This window comes from Micropterus salmoides, unplaced genomic scaffold (genome assembly GCF_014851395.1).
Source record: "Micropterus salmoides isolate LMB-PRFRI ecotype aquatic unplaced genomic scaffold, ASM1485139v1 Ms_hic_scaffold_1, whole genome shotgun sequence".
NCBI lineage: Eukaryota > Metazoa > Chordata > Actinopteri > Centrarchiformes > Centrarchidae > Micropterus > Micropterus salmoides.
Genome location: NW_024040040.1, coordinates 46,969,204 through 46,990,964, shown reverse-complemented (window position 1 = coordinate 46,990,964; position 21,761 = coordinate 46,969,204). Strand labels below are relative to the sequence as shown.

Genomic DNA, 21,761 nt, shown 5'->3' with positions numbered 1-21,761 from the left:
TTGTATTGCAATTTACTATCTGGTCTTTCTCACTCAAATAATACAAAGTGAAAATACTTCCTGGTTGTAAAAAGAGCTGCTGAAAAGCCAAAATGTCTGTTTATCTAAAGAAAGCAGCTTAGTTGTCAGTTAACATATAACTATTAATTGTTTAATTTGTTATTAAAGCAAAAATGAAAAACTTTACCATCTTCCAGCTCCTTGGCTGCGAGGATTTGTCACTTTTCATTGTCTTATTTAATATTAAATTTAATATCTCTGAGTTTTGAACTTCTGGTCAGATAAAATAAGATATTCAAAGACGACACCTCGGGATATTGTTCATAATTTGCTGACGTTTTACATCAACAGATTAACCGATTGAGAAAACGGTCAGCAAATTATTCGATAAGAAAAATGATTTTTAGAGGCTAATAAGTGGTGTCTGTGTTGGAACAATGCAATATGAATGAATACATATGCCTGCAAAATGCCTTATTCTCAATTGTGACCAGCTTTACTGTCGGCCTTGCTAAATCTAAATAAACCTTTCCTCATTGGCATTTGTAGTTTGAGACAAAAAAGCTCCAAGCTTTTATGAAACAAGACACAGGAAACAAATTATTCCTCCTCTCAAAATATTCCTTTACATCAAAAAGCATCGTATCAGTCTTTTCTTTGATGCCATCACGTCCTCTGTCACTTGATTCATGCATCCACTGACTCTACTCTGCTGTCAGATGCTGATACGGCTAGATGTGAAGAAGCCACAAGGGAGTTTAGTTTCATCCGGCAGAGGAAGAGACAGCATGTCATGTGATGTGCATGGGGCACGCTAGTGGAGGACATCCAGCAAATAAAGACAAAGTCAAATCACCAATAACGTCTTTAAAATGAATGTCATAATGTGTGTTTTTAAAAACAGCAATTATGTGCATGCGTATGCGATAATGACGGAATGACTGTATCTGATTAAGACACCAAAAATCGTCTTTCCCTGAGCCATAAGCCTCAATCTCAGTTGGCCTCAGCTGCCTCTTACAGCCCACAGGCTTTGATGAAGTGCAACATCAGAGCATCCCGCTGTTCTTTCCTCAGGGACCGCTGACAAAGTACGCACGCTCTTTTCACAAATGCCCTGCTTCACACGTACACAGCAGCAGATACATATATGTATGACCCAGTGCAATATATGTAGAGCCCCGAACAGCTGGACCAGAGCAGATGTGGTGTTTAAAGTGTTGCTGAGGAGCAACTTCAAAGGAGAGGAGGGGAAAGAGTGTTTTAATCATAATGTTGGTTCCGGACTCAAGCCTGTAACATGATCAAACGCTCCGTCCTTAAAATCCTGACTATTGCCAGCTTGTATGTTTATGTTTTCGGGTTGTTGTTGGCAGGAAACATGCCAATGTTTCCAGTAAGGGCTGTTGTAATGTAAGCATGTCACCTTAGATGTCCTTTTTCCTTTTGTGATGTTGGCATGACAGTATGGTAAATGTATTTGCTTGTTCGCTCTGCTGCCTCCCTCTTGTGGCTGACAAAGTTATAGCAAGGGATGAGAGATAAACTGAATCAACATCACCAAAGTAAGTTTAAACTAAGTGTATTGGTATGCACCCAGTTACACTTGACAAAGATGTAACCATCACCAAAACGTTTGCTAGAAAGAAGAATACTACAAAATGAGAGGTCACAGGTTTGATACCCATCACAGCCAATGTGCCCTTATGAGGAGTCACAGTATTCCTAACCTGCTTGTCCACTGTGAAGTCGTCATTACAATAAATACAGTTCAGATGTTGACAACAGCTGTAGGCCTGTTGTTGATCCAGTAGAAGGCAGTGCAGCACATGAAATGACTCAGCGAGGAGTAGCGTAAAATTGTTGACTGTACTGCTATTCATGTTCTTGCTGGTTCTGGATGACCCAGTGGCTGACTTCATAACCAAAAACTTGACATATATACATATATAAAATAAAAAAGTGCTGCAATAGGGCTCTATTACGGCATTTTAGAGAGGCATGATGAAAACATTGCACTGATGCTTTTATGTGTAACATCACTGACACAATGCAGGACATGACTGGTGTAGGTACAGATGTTAACAAATGCTCCCTCCACCTCTTCCCCCTCATCTCTCTCTCTCTCTCTCTCTCTCTCTCTCTCTCCGTACTCGGCAAATTCCCAATCCCGAGCCAATCTCTCCGAGCTCCAACTCTGTAGAACAAATTGGATTCTGGAAGTTTCCATGCCCTGCAGCTGGATGAACAGGATTAAACGTGGAAATCTAAAGCTTTGGATATTTTTAATGCTCCCAACTGTCTCACCAAGGCATAAACTACTGTGTGGATTAATGAAATACATCAGCCTGCCTCAAAATTACTTTGGTTGTGCCAAAAACAAAATCAGAGTTGAATAACCTCAGTTACTCTACTTGTTTAACTAGTGGACAGGGCACTCAATACTAGTGGTCGACCGATATTGGTTTTTCAAAGGACAATGCCGATATCTAGAGAGGAGGATATATAATGCTGATATCAAAACAAAGAAAAGTCATGTATAATTCCATTATTCCATGCAGAGTACAGTCTAATATACACGTTATCTCAGCCAGTAACGCGTTGCTTTAGATTAGACGGATAGATTTTACAGAAAAGTACATTGTGTTATTCTGTAGATTTCAGAATGTGACTGGTGTTTAAGGGAAAGTGGCCAATTGATTAATTTGTTGGTCTGTCACTACTCAATAGTCTATGTTGATGAGATTTTACACAGGTGTATGCTTGAAGCAGAACATGACCTGAAAGCACGCAGGTTTCATTAAACAGTTGACATATTCCTGAAGTTCACCACATTCAACGCCATTCAGTACGGCTTTGTGTAAGCTGCCAGTGTAGTAAATTTAATTCTTTCCTTAATTTTGGACTTTTTCTTAAGTCATAACTAACCCTTGACAGTAGTGTTTGTAAAATGTAGTGTTTGAAATGAAGTTTATCCCTGCAACTAACGATGATCTTCACTGTCGATTATTGGGTATTTTCTCTATCAATCTACTAATTGTTTTGGTTATGAAAATGGTCATAAAACAAATAACTTCCTAGAAACCAAGGTGATGTTCTCAAAATGCTTGTTTTATCTGAAGATCAGTCCAAATCCCAAAGATATGACAAAGAAAAGCATCAAAAGTAGTTTTGCAAAAAACTATATAATACCTATATATATATATCAAAGCATTTCTTTCCCTTACTGTAAGTTGTATACTTCCCTATCTGGTCCAATCTAGTCAGTGGCCATCCACTGGCTGGATGTCTGCTCTATGGCCTCAACAAGCTCTGGTTTGGCTGTCCTCCCTGGCTGCACAGCTGGGCCCGCTTGTGTCGGCCAGCTCCCAGCTCCCCCGTTGTTTTGAGTTAGATAATGTTATTCTTCAGAGGGCTGGGCCCGCTGCCCACTCACTGCATTAACCCTGGCGTAAACCTCTCCATCCAACTCGCCATTCTTTACCATTTGTGTCACCCTCACATACAAGAGTATACAAAAACCTATGCAGATGTTGATCTGATACTGAGAGGAAGAGCAGTTTTTCTACAACTTTCCCAACACTTCAAACACTGAGGAAAAGGAGGAGGAGGAGTAGGAGGAGGACTCTGCGTGTGTTTAGATGGGTATCTGTGTCATGGCTCTTCCAGCAGAGACATATGAAAATGGGAGGCACATAATCCTGGCATAGTGTATTCCCCCATAGTGTGGGAAGGTCAAAGCACAAGTATGCTTCACATAAATCCATAAACTCCAGCTTCCTTCAAAAGCACAGCGTGTTTTATTCTCAAACTTCTGCTCAAAGAAACCTTATTATTTAGATACAGCAGAAGAAGCCATCGTAAAAATAAATACTGTAATTCGGTCTTTTTTTCTCCCATTCCCATGAAGAAACATTCTGTTCAGTTCACACACAAACTCGTCCAAACACAACACTACTTTGAAAGCTTAAACTCTGCTAAAACACCTGCATACCCCAGTCCTGACCTCCTTCAAGTACATAATAAACCCACATCCTTAAGAACTGCGTCAGTAGACTTTGTCAGATGGCAAAACAACTTGTAGGTGCCAGTCTCCGATGGACAGGTCTAATTTCACTAATCGCTGCACTTTGTAAACAGCCACGGCTTTATGTCAGAAAACTCAGCACACACCAGGAGGGAGGGTATGTCAATACACCTTAAAGCCTCTGTCACCACCAACACTGTCAAGTCGGGAGTTTGTCCTTACATGTAAGTAAACTTCATTTACGTTCCTAAACAGTTGTTACATAATGGACTGATGCTATTTTTCATTTATTTGTTTTACAAAAACACGTAATATAAACAAGCGTTTTTTATGAGGATCCTTTACTGAACTCAAGATCCATTTACTACTACCAAGTAACTACTTGGGGCTTTCAACTGTATGGCTTATATACATGCATACACCCAGGAAAGAATTCTGCAGTGCAATTTTGATTTTGCATCTGTGGGAATGTAAACGGCAGCAACAAGATGATAATATGGTTTTCATGGTACAAAGTTTGACATTTGGGAAACAGTGTCCACTTTGACTGGGATGAGCACCAAGCATCATTGATGGAAACACACCTAATCCACCTCCTCTCATCTTGCTGGAGTCTTGCGCTCTGTCGGCTCAGAACATGGTCCGCCTGACGAGTGCTTGATCAGGGATGTTGACGGAACAGGTCTCTTGTAAAGATTTGGGCACAACAGTATCTGAATTCCTGTTGCTTGGCCCATTTTGTCCAGACCGGACATTAGTCAGGAGCAGCCATAAGTCCTTTCATATGACTGTATTTCTGTCATAGATAATAGGTGTTTCAGAAATAAAGCTCCAAAAATGAAAGAATGGCAGATGAAAAGCAAAAACTCGATGGATTTTGAGGAGCTGCAGGCCGCAGCATCTGTATGCGCAGCCGTTGCCATAGTCAAAATTTCCTGATCCAGTCGATTTGAACAATTTTGCCTTAGCCCTTTTAAAATAAATCCAATCAGTCTTTTAATGATGTTTCAGCAATAAAGCCTAAAAAATAAAAGATTAATACACAAATGTTAAAAAGGTTTGAAGGAGCTACCAGCCAGTGCATCTATACGCCGCTGTCACATTTAGTCGCCAAGTATGTAACGTTTAGTCATGTCTTTTAGACCATATATGAACAGAGACACACACAAACACCTGGTGTTTTTTCTGCCACAGGCAGGAAGGTGGTGGAGTACTTTCCATCACTTTTTCTTCCAAATACCAAAACCCACCCAGGGGATAGAGGATATGAACTGACATTACTATGACCACACGGCAAACAAGGCTGATTCAGTGTTTTGTTTTCTTTCTGTAAAACAAGCCCCACAGTCTACCAAGGGAGTTTGAGTTCAACTGAGGGAACAATGTGACAAACATCTGGAAACAGATGGGGTGATTTTAGCCGTAAATACTGCCTCTTGCTTCAAGAAATGTGTTAAATGAGCCAACTGACCGTGATACCCTTTTAAGAGTGTGGAGGGTCGTGTCTGTGTTTTATAACCTTGAGCTGCAATGGTTAGCATGTTCAGCCAACGGGGGTAACCAAGCACGTCATTAATGAACTACGTTTGTGGGGTTACATGTTGAAAAGCCCTGTTTCCACACTGTGTTGGAGCCGGCCCTGGGTGCTACTTTATCAGAGTTTAGGCAAAGGTTAGCAGATTTGCTCCAGCAGACCCAGCCAACATTACCAGAGATAGCGTTGTGTTTGCCAAACACATCTGTTAGCCCTCACCCTAAAAGCCTTTTTTCTCATAACCCTTAAAGTGAAATCATACTGTTTGAAATTACGTACAAGTTTGTAAGTGTAGCAACCAAACAAGATCTGATACACTGCAGTACAAGAACAATGCTGTTTTCTGCATGGATCATAAACTAGTGAGGATGCTGACTTTTTATCTGAAACTTTTAGCACAATATTTTGTATGTAGCTATGAAATACATATTGGAGATACATTTAACAAGAGTCACACTTCAAAACAAGTCAGAAAAGTTAGCTTAATTAGCTAGCTAGCTAGCTAGAGCTGATTAAATTTGAGTTGTTATTTCAGCAAAATGCACATTTGCCAGCTAGGAATGAGAAGCCTGCTTTTGTCTACCTCTGTCTAAAACCAAGAGGCAGCTGTTTAAAAAATAATTTTGAGTGGTGAATCTCTAGCTCAGCAACAGTAACTACAGGGCAAATGGTCAATTGTGTTTGGATACTTGCCTAAAAAGGTTTTTATGACTTGAGTGTTAATGTTAATGTCTATGTGAGTGTGTATATGTCAAGATATATAAATAAGTTGTCAGCTTTACTCAAACTCAAGATAAGTAGCTTGAATTAAATAAGAGAAAAAAACACGCTATGAAATTAATCTAGACTTGGAGAGTTTAGCGTAAGGCCAAAAGGTAAATAACTGGTAAAGTTGTAGGCAGGGAAAGAAAGACTCAGACAGAGCAAGAAAAGAAGTGAAAGTCAAAACTTTGGACACAGCTTTGTTAAAGAAGATGGAGCATTAAAAAGCCCACTGGAGGATTCTGGGGAAATCGGTTCGCTTGTGCTGCATTATGTTCCCTCTGCAGACTTCATGGGAACAAACCTTCAGGGAAATAAAGCTGGTATCTGCAGAGAAAAGTGTTTCAAGTTGAATGAAAAACAAATATTTAAACAGATGGAGGGGTATTTTTTATTTTTTTTTTGGCTTTGTCAAGGTACCACATCTTCATAAGCTTAGCACAAAACGCCACATTCAGATTTTACCCGTCAACAACTTTCTGAGACGCACAGCTGAAGAGAGAGGGACACAGGAAAGGGAGACACAGAGGAGGGAGGGAAGAAGACAGGAAGTGAGATAGAGAGGAAGATTTGGCATAACAGCCGCTTGGTATGTAGACACCCGCGGAGAAAGAAAATAAATAGATACATACTTGACACACACATAATTTCTCCGTCTCCCTGTTCCTACTATCCACCTACATACTGTATATCAACGTATACGTTTGTTTATCTGTGTATCTACGTCAGTGTGTGTGTGGTTCTGTCTGTCTGTGTGTGTGTTTTCTGGAGGTTTGAAGTGTTTCCAGCGGCAACACCCAGCTAGTCAACATGCGGTCAGCAGGCGTCCCCTTCTCCAAACACCAACAGCCTCATCACACGCTGGCCAGGAGTCAAGCAAATAAACTGCACTGCAGCTCGCTGGGGAGGCCGGGGCTCGGGCACAGAAAGCCGGAGAAAGCTGCAGAATGCAACTTTAAAATGAGTAAACACATGGGATGCATTATCTGTCTGGGTCTGTGTGAGACCCTGTGTCTTTGCGTGGTTTTTCGATGATGTTAGAAGTGTTTTTGGGGCGTATGCCGTTTGCTACGATGGTGACCAGCAGTGTGCTGGGTTGTCACATAGCAACAATAATAATTTGAAGGCATCGGTAAGAAATCTTCTGGCTGCATGTTGATTCATAACAGAGAGTTAATGAAGTTAAGATGGGAGAAGGTCTAGAACGAACATTCAATCTCAACTTCTCAAGCCAACATGGACAAGAAGTCCTTCAAGTGCTTAGGAAATGGAAAATCTGAAAATGGAAATCTACAATTCCACGACACCCGAGCAAACGCCATCTGCTGAGTGTATATAATAAGATGGAAATCTCCAGAACAGCTACTCAAGGGACCTTTTGTGGGGATATTGTTTTGTCAACTGCTGTTACCAAGGTCAAAAATAAATTTTCTATCTCAGCTTATGCGCTGTGGTGTGATCTTTTGAAGGCGTGGAAAATTGACCATTACATTTTCTGTCTCTAGAGAGCGGAGGGGTTGAATAATATTGCCTTTTGCCTCATTCTTCAGGGTTTGGTTCAACAGCATTTTATTAAATCTAAACTACCAACTAGTATTACTGAAGAAAAGGTCACGCTGAAGTTCATATGTATATTTAAAACTCCTTATTTGTTTATTTTACCAGTTATACTGACAGATATATAACCTTATGAAGGGAGTGCACAACTAGACAGCATTAGTTTTAGCTACAATCACTATGACAGGGAGCCAGTTTGGTGTTTAGCGTCTTGTTAAGGACACTTTGGACACCAAACTACTCAGAAAAAGTACGCACAAGATGAATCTTCTTAGATCTGTACGATTTCATCAAAACTTACAATTATAAATAGCTATAGCTAAATAAAGTTGGAGCCATTTTCATAAAACTAAGTTTCAGCTCTGTGTCAACAAGCCAAGTAAAAACATGGTTATTATGGTTTTTAAGTCGTTTGGTTAGCTTAAGATAAATTAAGAAAATATTTTTTTCAAACCATATTGGGACACTGCAATCTTTTAGGATGTGTGAAAAATTCAGACCCAAATTTGAAGACACATGTTGTTCACTGGACAGCAACAACCCAACACTTAAAAATTCCTATAAATGTTTATTTTTGCTGCCCTTGTTGCCATCAGCCCTAGTACCTGTCGGCATCGTCACCACTGCTGTGTCTCTCAGCCTGCTCAGGGCCAAAGAAGAATTTATGAGAAGCTGGAAAGAAGCCAAGTGACTTCCTGCGGCAGCATGAGGGCTCTCCAGGCCAGGATCATTATTCACCATCTATATTGCACTTACCGCAAACTATTTAATGTAAGAGGCACACATGCAGGCACACATGGGTTTTAAATGGCTTCTTTCAGGTAGAGTCACACAAAGGAATTCAAGTATAAGAATGTGTAGCAGCGCAAATTCCCTGTAGGGTTTCTTCTTGCCACAGCAGGGCCTCGTGTGTGAGTTGTTTAATGTTTTGAGGGCTGTGTTGAATGAGGCGGGTGGACTGGGGGGGTTAATATGGGTGGGTTGGGGGGGGGGGGGGTGAAGAATGTGACACCAAGGGCCAAGAGGGATGATGAGGGACACTTACAGGAATCTCTCAATTTCCCGTTGAGAGCCGTTTAAAAGTCAGATTTATCACAAAGCACTGCACTCGCCCTCCTCTAACCCTGAATTCCTCACTTTCACTGTCCACTCATGCCATAACAATTCACTGAATCGCACCTGGTAGGGATTTGGGTTCACTACAAGCCAAACAAACAACTAATGACAATTATCGCCTCCTTTTTTCCAGTTTATTACAGACAAAAAACCTGGTGCTTCTCCCAGAAATGTTATGAATTTGTTTTTAAAAAGAAAGATCCACCACCATAAGCCCACTGGGCTTATATGAGAAAACACAAAAGCTTACATCATCTAGGGTATTGGAAACATCCCTTTTGTGTTACATCACTTGAAAAAAAAAAAGTGGATATTTATTTAAATAGAAATGCAATGGATTAATTCTTTAAGACTGCACTGCTGCTGTTCTGTCTTTGTGTATGTTTATGGGAGCCCGTGTGGACAAGCTTTCTGTTCCTATATGCCATAATTCATGAGATGCAGGGCAGTTTAACAAGGCTTCTGATGAGGCGCAGCAGAGCAATCCTCCTGCATTCATGCTGGGCTGCAGACATGAGCTGAGTACTGAGGGACTGGAAGGACAAGCTGGATGCTCTGAGGAATGCTGAGGCCTTGCCAAGCTAGCAGCACAGCTTTGACTGCCACTTTGAAGAGCAACGACTAACGCTTTAAACAGCAACATAAACCGTCTGTCTGCATGACAGCCTGCAGAAAAGGCAGCTTCACCTGCAACATGTTGTTTACGCTGGCTTTCGGGTCATTCACATGCCAAATGAGTGCTTTTATAAAGCTATAAATGGGACTGAATTGCCAACGCTAATTAAATGTTTAGACCAAGGCACAAAGAATCACCAAAATGCATCAATTTCAAGAGTGAGAATACATCAGAGTAATGGACAATGTCAATCCTAATTTCATCCCTATTAAAGAAGAGCTGAGAGATAAATGGTTTCTGTTCAAGTCTTATTGCAACAGCTGAGCTCCCAGATCCCAGTACATCTCCAGTGCATGAAGTCATTTGAAAAATAAAATAAAATAAAAAGGTAGCCTACTGTTCTTCGACACTTACCTCGGCTGCCATTGTCTTCATCCTGGAAGAAAAAAGAAAGTAAATGTCATATGATGTGTGATTTAATTTCATTCAAGAGTTTCCTTTCTATGGGAATTACTACTTTCTATATCTTTTGCATCATTATTCACAGGTAGATGCCCCACAGTTAACTTAAATCTATGCAATGTAAATATGTTTAAAGACTGTTGTACATCATATACATCAATAACAATACAGATCATTTCTCGTGCCCCACTTCCTCATGGATTTCTATATTTGTATAATAATAATCTTTTAAATGACAAGGGATCCCTCGTGAATTATCACCGGAATCTGCGGCTTTACGGAGCTTCAGAGTGACCTCATTGTTTAGAAGCCCACAACGTTGCTGTTTTGGTTCACTCTCACTGTTTTTATAGCATTTTCACAATAGGCAGCTGTTTTCACAAATAAAACACTCTTAAAAAACCTCTACACTACCTAATTACACATAAGGGACACAATTTCACTCAGGAGTTGGTAGAGACCAAATAAAGAGCTAAAAGTAGAGTGTGTACTGGACTTACACTCACCAGGTGGACACAAAAATGACTAACTGAATGATAATGTTGCTCTGGATGTGTAAATAAGCAACTGTTTACCAACAAGTTTGTTAAAGGTGATGATATGTCAGTGTTTTCAACTTGTTTCTGCTGCCCACAAGTGGCCATAAAAAGTGTTATAGCAGGTTTAAATATTCTCTTTCACTGAATTATCAAACCAGTGCTTAACAGATTAACTGTTAATCACAATAATGGTTATTTACAGCCCTGGCGGGACTCTTTCAGCAGCGAATGAAAGATGAGATGACCCACAAGGAAAAAGAGGAGTGTTCATTATCATTTAACACACAAGAGGGAACAAGACGATTCAGATCAATGTCTTTGATAAAAAAGCCTACTTCATAGCCATGCCTCATTTCCTCAACACATAAAACCTTAATTTCCCTCCGAGCCTCAGTTAAAATCCACACGCTCCTGCTTTAATCCACCTCCCCTCAGTGACACATATGTTTGCCATGTATCCTTTAAGACGCCCGGCTCTCCGACGGCTTTCCTTAAGATGGCCTGACCCTCTTCAAGCTAACCCCAATATCCCCAAACCACGATTAATCAAGAGCTCCAATCCAAGACCCTGAAAGTAATTACAATGAAATGTGATGAATGAGGAGGAGGATTTTGTTTTTCACCCTCCCCTTGTCGGTGTGGGTTACGTAATGGGAGGACTGGTTTGGGTGAGTATGACCTGATGGGTTGAAATTGAGGATTTCAGTTTGAGTATTTCCCAGAATCACGTCTTATGATAAGATGGCCACAGCAGACGCAATACAGTCAGCTGAACGATAACATTTAGCAAAGCAACAGCTTTATTTAGTTACAAAATGAATTTCTTGAATGAAGGAGAATAATGCCAACTTTTTATGCAGGAGACTAAAGGCTAAATTCTGCTTTGTCAGTGTTATCCTTTTATTAAATTACAGCAAGATCACAAAAACACAGTGGCCGTGATTGGACTTAAAAGTGGCCGAAACAAGATTGTGATACCCAAGAAGACCTCTGGGAGAGACTATTTCTTAAATCTTTTTGGTTACACAAATGTCTGAAAATCCTAACTGTCGTGCCACAGTCTCTCTTTAAACACGCAGAACCAAAGCCAAGAGCTATAAACAGAAAGCACTATGCTAACTTTGTAAGAAATCCTTCTGTGTAAACTGAAGAGGTTGTCAAAATGCACTTCAGAGAAAAGTAAACCACACTTATCCTAAATTATCACTTACAAATCTAATACTCAGGAGGCCATAATAAGCTTTGAGGAAGTGGACTCAAAACACCAGCACATTTTCCAATTAAAGAAGCCCCGTCTTATTTACCCAAAGCCCTTTGGTCTGAGCCCATTAGGAGCTGGGAGCACTGTAACGTTAGGATTAATACCAAAGAGTAGATTGGTACTGATGTTATCCAGAGGACAGCTGGCAGACTTCCCAGGTGGGATGATACAAGTCAGAGGCTCCAACAAACAACCCTTCCTGCATTACTGACACTATTTGAGCATATTAATAAGACCGTAAAACTGCTCTTTGGTTTGGTGTTAGTGATACACAAACAAACAAACAAATTAAACGTCTTAGCTTTAACATCTTGAACAGATTAAATATTCATCTTTGTATCGCCAGTAGTCCTATAAAGGACTTAAGTATCAAAAGAAACACAATCAATTTGATTTTTTAATGTGCTGTTGATGGACATTAACTAACAATCATTTTCAATTAATCTGCTGATTATTTTTATGATTAATTGGTTAATTGTTTGGTTTATGAAAGTGAAAAATTACACATTCTCATAATCGCATCTTCCTCAAGTCTTGTTTTGTCCACAGTCCAAAAACCCAAAGATGTACAACACATAAGATAAAGAAAAGCAGCAAATTCTCAAAGCTGAAAAGTTATAACTGGAGAGTTTTAGGCATTCATTTCTGTAGGAAACATCCACTCACTTAGCTTAAAATTCTGCTGTGTGCACTGCTAACGCCGGGCAAAAGCTAAATATGTTGATGTGAGAAAACTGAAAACACAATTTGTGGCTTCACTTTAAATTCTGGGTCACATTTGGATGAATTCAGCAACGGTGGTGCCATGTTTTTTTCTAACTGCAACAATGAAGCATTCTCCATGGCAACAACAAAAACAACAACAACAGAGACTTGTGGGTATAGTAGTATTTGGTGCCGTCTGTGACACTGACAAAAATATGATTTCTCAGAAACCAAGTTGAAATAATTAAAAGTGGGTGCTATAACTCACTTCATTATTCAAGAGTCTCTTGATTCTGTGTAAGCTAACATTGAGCAGTTTATTAAAGAACCCACTGGAAATACAGAACAGGGAAAAACACTTCCTCCCACCTCACAGCAATTACAACAAGTGGTGAATGAGCTTCAGGCAAAAACAATATTCTGTGATAATTAATACAAACTGTATGCAGTTAGTTAAGTAGTATGGAACTGGGCCACATCTCTAATGTCCCAACAGCACTAAATACTGTGGTGTTTGTCATTATGCCATGTTCAAATAGCAGCAGCAGGTCATAATTCTGATTATGTTTTCCCCTCATGTCACACAAATCAGATGTTTTCTAATCTTTGCAGACACTAAGGCCACATTTTATGATTACAATCTGAAAAAACACACCAGTAGTTATAAATTTTTGGGCCCCGACAGCGAGGCCAGAGTTAGCATGGAGGACAAGTGACAAGTATTGGTATTTAATGTTGTTGAAATGGGTTGCGTCCTAGATACCATTTAAATGAGTATATAGCACTGACTGTGGTGTGTTTCATCTGTTTGTAATATAATATCGCTCAACACTAGTTTATTTATTTTTTAAACAAATTTCCTGCATATATTCAATATTATTCAGCTCTAAATCGAAGTTTGTTTTGATATATTATGATATATTTGATATATTATCCTAGTATCATCAGAGTACCATGTAAGACACGATGTTCTGCGTCACCTTTAGAGAATTGTGGACTGCGGACTCCGGCGGGTAGACGATGAAGTGTCGCAGTGTGAAGCCGAAGCCCTGGGAGGTTCGGCGCAGGTTAAGCGTCTTGGGCCCCGGCCAGGAAAAAGGCTCCTCCTCTGCCCCGGGAGAAGCCATGGCCGACGCCTCGCTCTGATCGCGCCCATCCTTCTGCTTGGCCTGAAAGGAGGACAAACAAACAGGAATGTCAGAGCCGATCTTCAGAACATAAACAGCGTGTAGAACCTGCACTGTGTTGCTGACACAGAGAAACTGGAGAGGAACCGCTCATTTTGGGAGTTAGACGAAAAGATTGATCCCACTCTCACGTCTGTTTGGTAAATATGAGGCTACAAGAATCCAGCTATCTTAGCCTAGCATAATGTTTTTTCGATAAGAAAGAAGATATACTTTATTTATGTAAAACCGATATGTTTCGGTTTTGTACAGATTAAAGAAACACAGGGGAAAAAATGGAAAAACAATTTAGATTAGTGTCCCACAACCTTTTTTTTCTTGCAACCTGTGACCCCTCATCACAGTTATTGCTGAAGTGTGAACAAGAATTGTCAAAGAGTTTCTTTTTTCATTTAAATGACTTTTAGAGGCCTATCAGGTGAAAGTATCCCATATTCAACAAGAAAAAAAGACAGTAAAAAAAGTAAACTTGTGCAACAGAAACATTTCTCTCTTTCATTCCCCTTAAATTCAATCATCATACCTCCCTAAAAAAATATCTTGGGATGTCTTGGGCAGTCTTGACAACCCACTGCTGTAGATGATGCACCACTCCACAGCAAAGAAGTCAAATGTGGTTGTGAAAATAATGACACACTGTTAGTAAAACGGCCATTTCCACATGTTCACTCCTGCCATGAAAACAGTACACTAACTCCATTCACTTCACCCCTGGTGACTGTGTAAAGAAAAGTAGTTTTGCTAAAACAAAGAAAAGCATGATTTCACAGATGAAACAGCCCGTGGCTAGGCATATATCTAACTAATCAACTTGATTTAAGAAACCCCCAGTTGGTGATTCTTTAGTTATGAGGCTTGGTTATGTTTTTTTCTGGAGAGAAACAAGATACATTTTGTGGTCAAGGTTTACGCTTTTGGAAATAAGAAGAGAGTAAACAAGACGGTATATTGTTAAAAGTTATACTGCATAAAAAAAACACATGGTTGTAGACTGTAAACTGCAAAAAAAAGAGCTGATTTTGTTTTGAACGTGGAAGATATTTGACCTGCGCCCTTTATGATGTCTGTCATCACAAACACTATGAAAGACTGATAATATCAAAGAAAGTTAAATGGAAGGAATATAATGAACTGCCTTACTGTACCCACACAAACAACATAGTGTATCGTCCATTTCCGTCACAAAATCATTAGTGCACCATGGGATTATTCTACTGATTAACTGTGTTATTTCCCCCATGTGTAATTTTAGTTATACATTAAGAGTCACAAAGCTTAAAATATTCCCTGACTCTTAATGTCTTCAGCCAATACAGAAAGAAATCATTTCACTCAGCAAACCCGGTATCCTTCGATGAAAACTTTTACAATGTTGATGACAGAGGCCAAAAAATGTTGTGGTTACTGTCAGCGATCACAAGATCTGTCAACATAATCAGGGTTGTCACTCAAGCCACATTTGTAGTGCCCAGAACTTCACACTACCATACATGTGGCTTTAGTTATTTCACATTGTGGGCTTTGCATGGCTATTTGCAGGTCTAACACAGGATGAAAAAAAAAAACAAGCCTTAAATGTTGGCAGCTCTTAGCTTGCGCAACATTACATTTTTGCCTACTGAACACAACACGTGCTCCACATCAGCTGCAAAACTCTTGATTTTAAATGCTCTATAACAAAAAGCTGTTTATGAGGGGCTGACTCCGTCTCAAATGGCAACTATAGCTAAGCTGAAAGTACAATGAGTTACTCAAGTTTACATTCAAGACCCCATTTCTCCAGAAGATGATGTTACAAGACCTGAGAAACACAAAGACGACCATAGAGGGAGTATAGGTGGTCACATATTAGACCTAATCTTAAGACACTGCATAGTGAAGAAAGATGCACGGCTGCAATAAAGCGATTATTTTCATTATTGACTAATCTACAATATTTTGTAGATTAATCTACAAAATCTACAATATTTTGTAGATTAGTCGATTAAATGTTTGGTAAAAAAAAAAATGGCAGACATCTTCAAATATCTTCAAGCTAGATTTGGTAAGTAACTAATTCGAAAGCCAATTGCCTTCTAGCAAATGCCACCGACGGAGATCCTTCAGCGCACATCGCAGTCAGTATAGAGAGTAAGAGTTTGCACTAGCGTAGTGAAGGTTTTGACAGCAAACATGGTCCAGTTTCTGGGTGTAAACGGGACCCTGGAGCTTCATTCTACTATCCAGCCTACTACGTAATAACACTGTGAACACACTGTAACATAGTAGCAGGTATTACTGGCTGTTTCACAACCACTAACTCTGTCAGCCACTGCCAGTTAAAAGATAACAAGCTAAGAAAAAATGCAAACAAATAAACGACGCTAACTACTCTGAACATTATGCAACAACAGACTCCTCTACTCTGCGTCTGGCTGAGGCTTGAACATGTGGGCTATGGCTGAATCGCTCCAATGTTTCCTCAGAATTTCTTATTGAGAGAGAAAGAATACGTGTGCTTCCAGCCCTTTTTCAGCATTTCTTTTTATTTATTTCTTTTTACTTTTTATAAGGGGAAAACCATGTTTCTTTTTATTAATCATAGCAGATTATTTTTTTACATACTTTAAAAGGTGTCTGAAGGGGGAACTTCCTTCTTGTAAATTATTGTGACCTAAATATCTTTGAGTTTTGGACCAGTCAGTAACTTTAAATATGTCACAATGGGCTCTGGTGATCATTAAATAAGGTGCAGGCATCCAAACTACAGTAATTTTCTTTAAGAGTCATTTTTTGGTGCTGCAATAGTCCAAACATACAAGACAACAACGCCACTCTCTGAATACATTATCCAAGACTTCAATTCCATTTTGAATCTACTTTTGTTAGATTATTTTTCTTCCTAAAGCCTTTTCAAGAACAACCCACAAACACACAACAGTAAAATATTCTCTATCTCTAAAACTTCTACTGTATATTGCGCCATCACTGAGAAACACTCCTGCTGCTATGAGACTTCTGTCACATCCATCATCAAAGTAATGATAGAGCTGAACCGCTGCACCACAGGGCGTGCGTTAGCGGTTATTGCTAACACTACCATAATGACTCCGGGCCACGACAGACTGCCAAGAGTTTCAGCTTCAACCCAGATCTCTCCACAGGCTCTTCTCCTACCAAAATACATCTGAGGTGTGGATCCAAAATAAAGACATTCTCCCCACCGCCCCTCTTGCTGCTCTATCCACACCTCTCCTCTGCCTGTCTGTGAACAGCAGATGTAGAGGCCTCCAGAGAGTTGGATGGGTGTGGACTTAATGCTATGACTGGTGAAATCACCAGCAATACCCAGTGGTGTGGAGCTGGAAGTAAGCCACAGTCCACAACGTGACTGGGACAGGAGAGGAGAGCAGAGCTGACAGTCCAACTCGGCTGTTTGTTTTGATTTCATGCTTAAAATTTAATGTCGTATTATGCAATAGCTAAGCCATTTGGATCCAATGCTCCAAGGTGCACACACACACACACATTTTCCGTCTTACTCTGCTCTCTTTGCTCTCTCTCTCTTGTTCTATAACATGTTGAATTATGAAGCATAGAAGCAGCAGCATAACAGAGTGTGAGGAGAAACTAGCTGCATAGTGCTGCCTCAGTCATATTGAAAAGGTACAATACTGTAAATCTGCTCCCAACAAGCTCACACAATTACCTGATAAATACTACCCAATTATGCAGGCAATCTGTTCAGACAGCATTATGCCATATGGTGCCATGCCCTGCAGGATGGTGCATTTGCATGCCTATCCCTGCTTCTTTATGTATATGAGATGACGAATTTGAATGGCATTATTTGCGGACTCTCTCCACACTATTTCTTTTTTTCTTAGTCTGTGAGTCACTCATGGGGCCGTCTGACCTCGCAGATGTACCTCTTTCACTCTCTTTCTGTTTTCTTTCCAAACTTCTCTCCCTCTCCGACCACAGACTTTAACATTAGTCACCCTTATTCACAATACCATCGGAAAATACGCCTTAAAATCCCCACTTTGGTCCATAACTGAACAATGACTTCATTCCACTAAGCTTCAGCCCGCGCTACATAAAAAAACATGAATGGCTGTTTTTATTTTAGAAGAAATTCTGAAAATGATATATGCAAAATAAACCTTCCCCTGACAGCACACAGCAAAGTGTCAGTCTGAAACAATAAACGAAACCTAAACCCAAACACACACACACACACACACACACACACACACACACACACACGGTCACGTTACAAAAGATATCGGCCAGTGAAACAGGACTACCCTGCCGCTGGAGAGAAGGATGACGCACATGAAATTCCTAAGGCAGCACAACAAAGTGTAGCCATCCCTAACCTCTCCTCCTTTCTCCAATGCTTCCGATGTAAACCTATATGCTTCTGCCAGACACTGATATCGCTTAAACATATATGTCAGCAAGTCTGGGTATTGCTAAATGCCTCAATACTGTGACACAACTTGCTGCAGACCACCTTAATATCTCAATTCTCAAGGATGCTCTCCACCTTTCTCATACCTAACCATCCTTACCCGAGATCGGACACAGTTCTTCCTGGAGGCTTCCCGGAGCCGAGCCCAGGACACGCTGCGATTAGGACTGGTGAGCCCCAGTTCCACTTCTCCCCAGTAGGCTCTGGCCAAAAGCTGGAACCAGAGACAGTACGGCTCGGACAGGCAGCCATCCACCCCGGCCAGCCGAGCCCAGGGACAACCTCCAGATGACGGGGAAGGAGAGAGGGAGCAGCACCCTTCAGCGTTCACGTCCACATCCCGCAGGTCCGGGTGATCCTTCAGAAGGACTGGCTTACAGCCTGGAGGTAGCCCGTTCCTCTGAGCCAGCATGGCATAGCCAGGTCTGAGATGGTAAGACCAAATCCTCAAAAATGCTCTGGTTTCTGTGTCCTTCGGTTCCTCTTCCCTCCTAGATAGCCTACTCCAAGTTTCTGGTTGAGTCCATTTGGCACCTTCTTTCTCCCCTCAGTCCGTCTTTAACTGTTTATTCTGGTTTTAGTTCGGGGAAACAGGGCTGTTCCTCCGGGCGTCCCACAGACACATGATGTTTCCAATCAGCTGAGTGGAGAGCGCAGCGGCTGAGTGCACTGCAGAGAGCCCAGGCCGACTGACTGACGCACCCACCCACTCACCACACAAAACTCTCTCTGAAGTATGCACACACACACACATATTCACACACACACACCAGGCGGCCTGAAGTGTATTCTCTTCCTGTCTCCTCCATCGCTCGCTCTCTCTCTAACTCACCTCTCCCGCTGCCAACCTTTAAAACTTTTAGCTAACAGACACATGTGCCGAGGCTAATCAATAAATCATAAGAACAAATGAAAGGAGAAGTCAAAGGTAAGGGAAATAAGGTAAGGTAAATAGGAGGAACATTCAAAACAATTTTTTTTAGAGTAGGAAGCACAAGCAGCACAAAATTTCTATCTATAAGGAGACAGGAATAACTTGGATTGTTTTCACAGGCAGTGGAGGAAGTCAAGTGGGGCTAACACAGATAAGGAAGCACACGGGTTCTGGGAAATCCAAAAGGCTCGAAAATGTGCGCCCAACGCACCCGCCTCTGTGTGCCTACAGCTCATCTGGCAGCTACAAAGAACTGATGTCTGGGTGGCAGGTTTGGTGGTCAGAGAGAATACCAGGAGTATTTATTATGCTGTTTATTTAACATAAAGATAAACATTGTTACATAAGGATAAACAGTGCAACAGATTTTAATGTATATAAAGCTACCCTGGTTAGGTTTATTTCAGGGACCATTTCTTCCTGGGTGTACCAAATGATTAGTAGTGGGGTTACCTGCCAATTACACACAGCTGCCTCTCATTAGCTGCTCAGGCCTTCCTTGTGTCGTCCTAGTTTTGTTGTAGATTTCCTGTTGATTGTTTAATTCTGTCTCTCTTCAGGGCACCTGCCCACTCTCAGCACGCTACGCCAAACCAACACCAGCCAACCACGCCAGTCGTCTTCATCATTCATCCAGCCTGCTCTCCACCATTGCTCACCACCCTCTGCTCTTCTCCATCTCCAAGCCCCACTCCATATATGTTGACTGTATGCAGATGCCAACAACTGTCATAAACCCAAAGATTACATGTTCAATTCCCCAAATTCTGTGTCCCATAATGGTTAAAATCACCTTGATCTTGACAGTGAAACCCTACGTCCCCACTCAGGACAATCTGAGGACAATTTGCAATTAGGAGCCCAAGTGAACATGTTAATCTGAACTCCACCACACGCATCCACCGCTTCTCCCTTCAAACTCGCCTTGCACTTGCAGTATTACGTAAGAAGCCAGCCATGCCACAAGGGAATACCTCCCCAATCCTTGAGGTAAACAAGCCTCCACAGAGCCTTGGCAACTGCCTTTTATTTTAGTAGCAGTGAGACGGCTGGGAGCAGGATGGACCCTAAAACCTTTTAGCAAATCTCTCTAGTAGAGACCAAAGCCAAAACACCAATTTAATTTTTAATCACATTTTCATCTCCGGCCTCTCTAGAGCTTCTGTGCTGCTCCAGCCGCAACATCAGGACTCTGTGCTGTAATATGGGGTAGTACAAAATGTGTATAATGTTGCTTAAGAACAATTCATACGTCTTTAGTCTCTATGGTGAGTTATTAGTTGGACACACTGTCCCTTAAACGTACGTTTACTGGTTCACTTCCAACAACAGCTAATGCGCGTTCGTCAACAGCCGGTGTGGTTTGTAAAGCCGCTCTGGATGAGAGCTTCTGCTAAATGGCTAAAACGTAAATACCAGTCTATTTTGATTCAGAGGGAATATTTGCCATCCGAGACAGTGGCGACCGTGAAGACAACATCAGGAACCCAGGCGTGGAATGTTCCCTCTCAGCTTTTTGTTATGAGCATCTTGTTACCACATTCGCTCGGCTCAATATAGCATGTGGCATTCTGTATGGAAAAGGCGGCAGGAATAGAGTTCGCCAAACAGTTGAGGCACTTGACTTGTAGAAGCCAAAACAAGGATTAAGTCTCACAAGAATGGTTACATGAGACCTGTACACACTGTACTGCATATAAGTGAATGTGTAAGAATATCATATGTGTTGTTTCCATTTTTACAAAGCATTTTCAACACACATCATGATTAGAGGTATAATTTACAGCCAGACAATACCTCTTACCTCCACTAATATATTTCAGACTGCTATAGGGTTTCAGACCACATCATATATGTCTCTAAATTCCCGTAAATCTGAAACACATGATAGGAAAAAAGATCCCTGAAAGGAATTCCTGTTGGCTAGGAAGTGGATTTGGTGCCATGCAGACGCAAAAACTAGACACGCCGCCTAGAAATATTATGCCGTTGCCATGGCAACAAACCGGACCACAACAATGTCGGCCACTGGACTGGGGTTTTCTCTGTGGGCGCTCATGTGTGTCCCCGTGGACGTGTTTATATACACTGTGTGTCGATGTGTCTCATATGAAGGCCAGCGAACATTGTTGAAGAGGTGATTTGAGGCTCGAAACTGGCCATCCATCTCACTCCTGCGTCTCTGACACACGTTATTAGAGGATGGACATATTTGCTTCGACTCTAAAAAGTGAATTTATGTGTGTGTGTTCTGGATTTAGATCTGGATTCTCTGTTAGTTTTACTAGTGGGGAAACTGGATCATGTTGTGTTACTGTCTGGGCAGAATTGACACAGCTTTAAGGTCGTCTCTGGTGTTGTAGTTGCAGAGTAAACTGAGCAGAGGAGTCATGTATTAATGTATTTCTGTAAACAATGGGGAGGACTTTATGTGAGATGAGATGTGTCATGGGAATATTCATTACCTGAACACAAGAGAGAAATCTGGAAAGTGCTGAAAATAATTACTAAGAGTAATATACTGTATAAAATGGTGTACCTGTGATTATTTTCATTATGGTGTAGGTATGCAACTATGACCCTATTTTAACTTATTCATCTCATA

At 40.9% G+C, this 21,761-nt stretch overlaps 1 protein-coding gene across 1 annotated transcript in view; it reads right to left on the bottom strand.

Moving 5' to 3' along the window:
• The window catches only part of LOC119912428 (rho GTPase-activating protein 21-like), a 42,697-nt gene extending 23,869 nt beyond the window's left edge, over positions 1-18,828 (bottom strand). Inside the window, 3 exon segments of the mRNA XM_038731630.1 lie at positions 10,027-10,048; positions 13,560-13,748; positions 18,323-18,828. Of these exon segments, the coding sequence (XP_038587558.1) occupies positions 10,027-10,048; positions 13,560-13,748; positions 18,323-18,634 (523 nt within the window). The 5' untranslated portion in view covers positions 18,635-18,828.
• Positions 18,829-21,761: the final 2,933 nt, after the last annotated feature.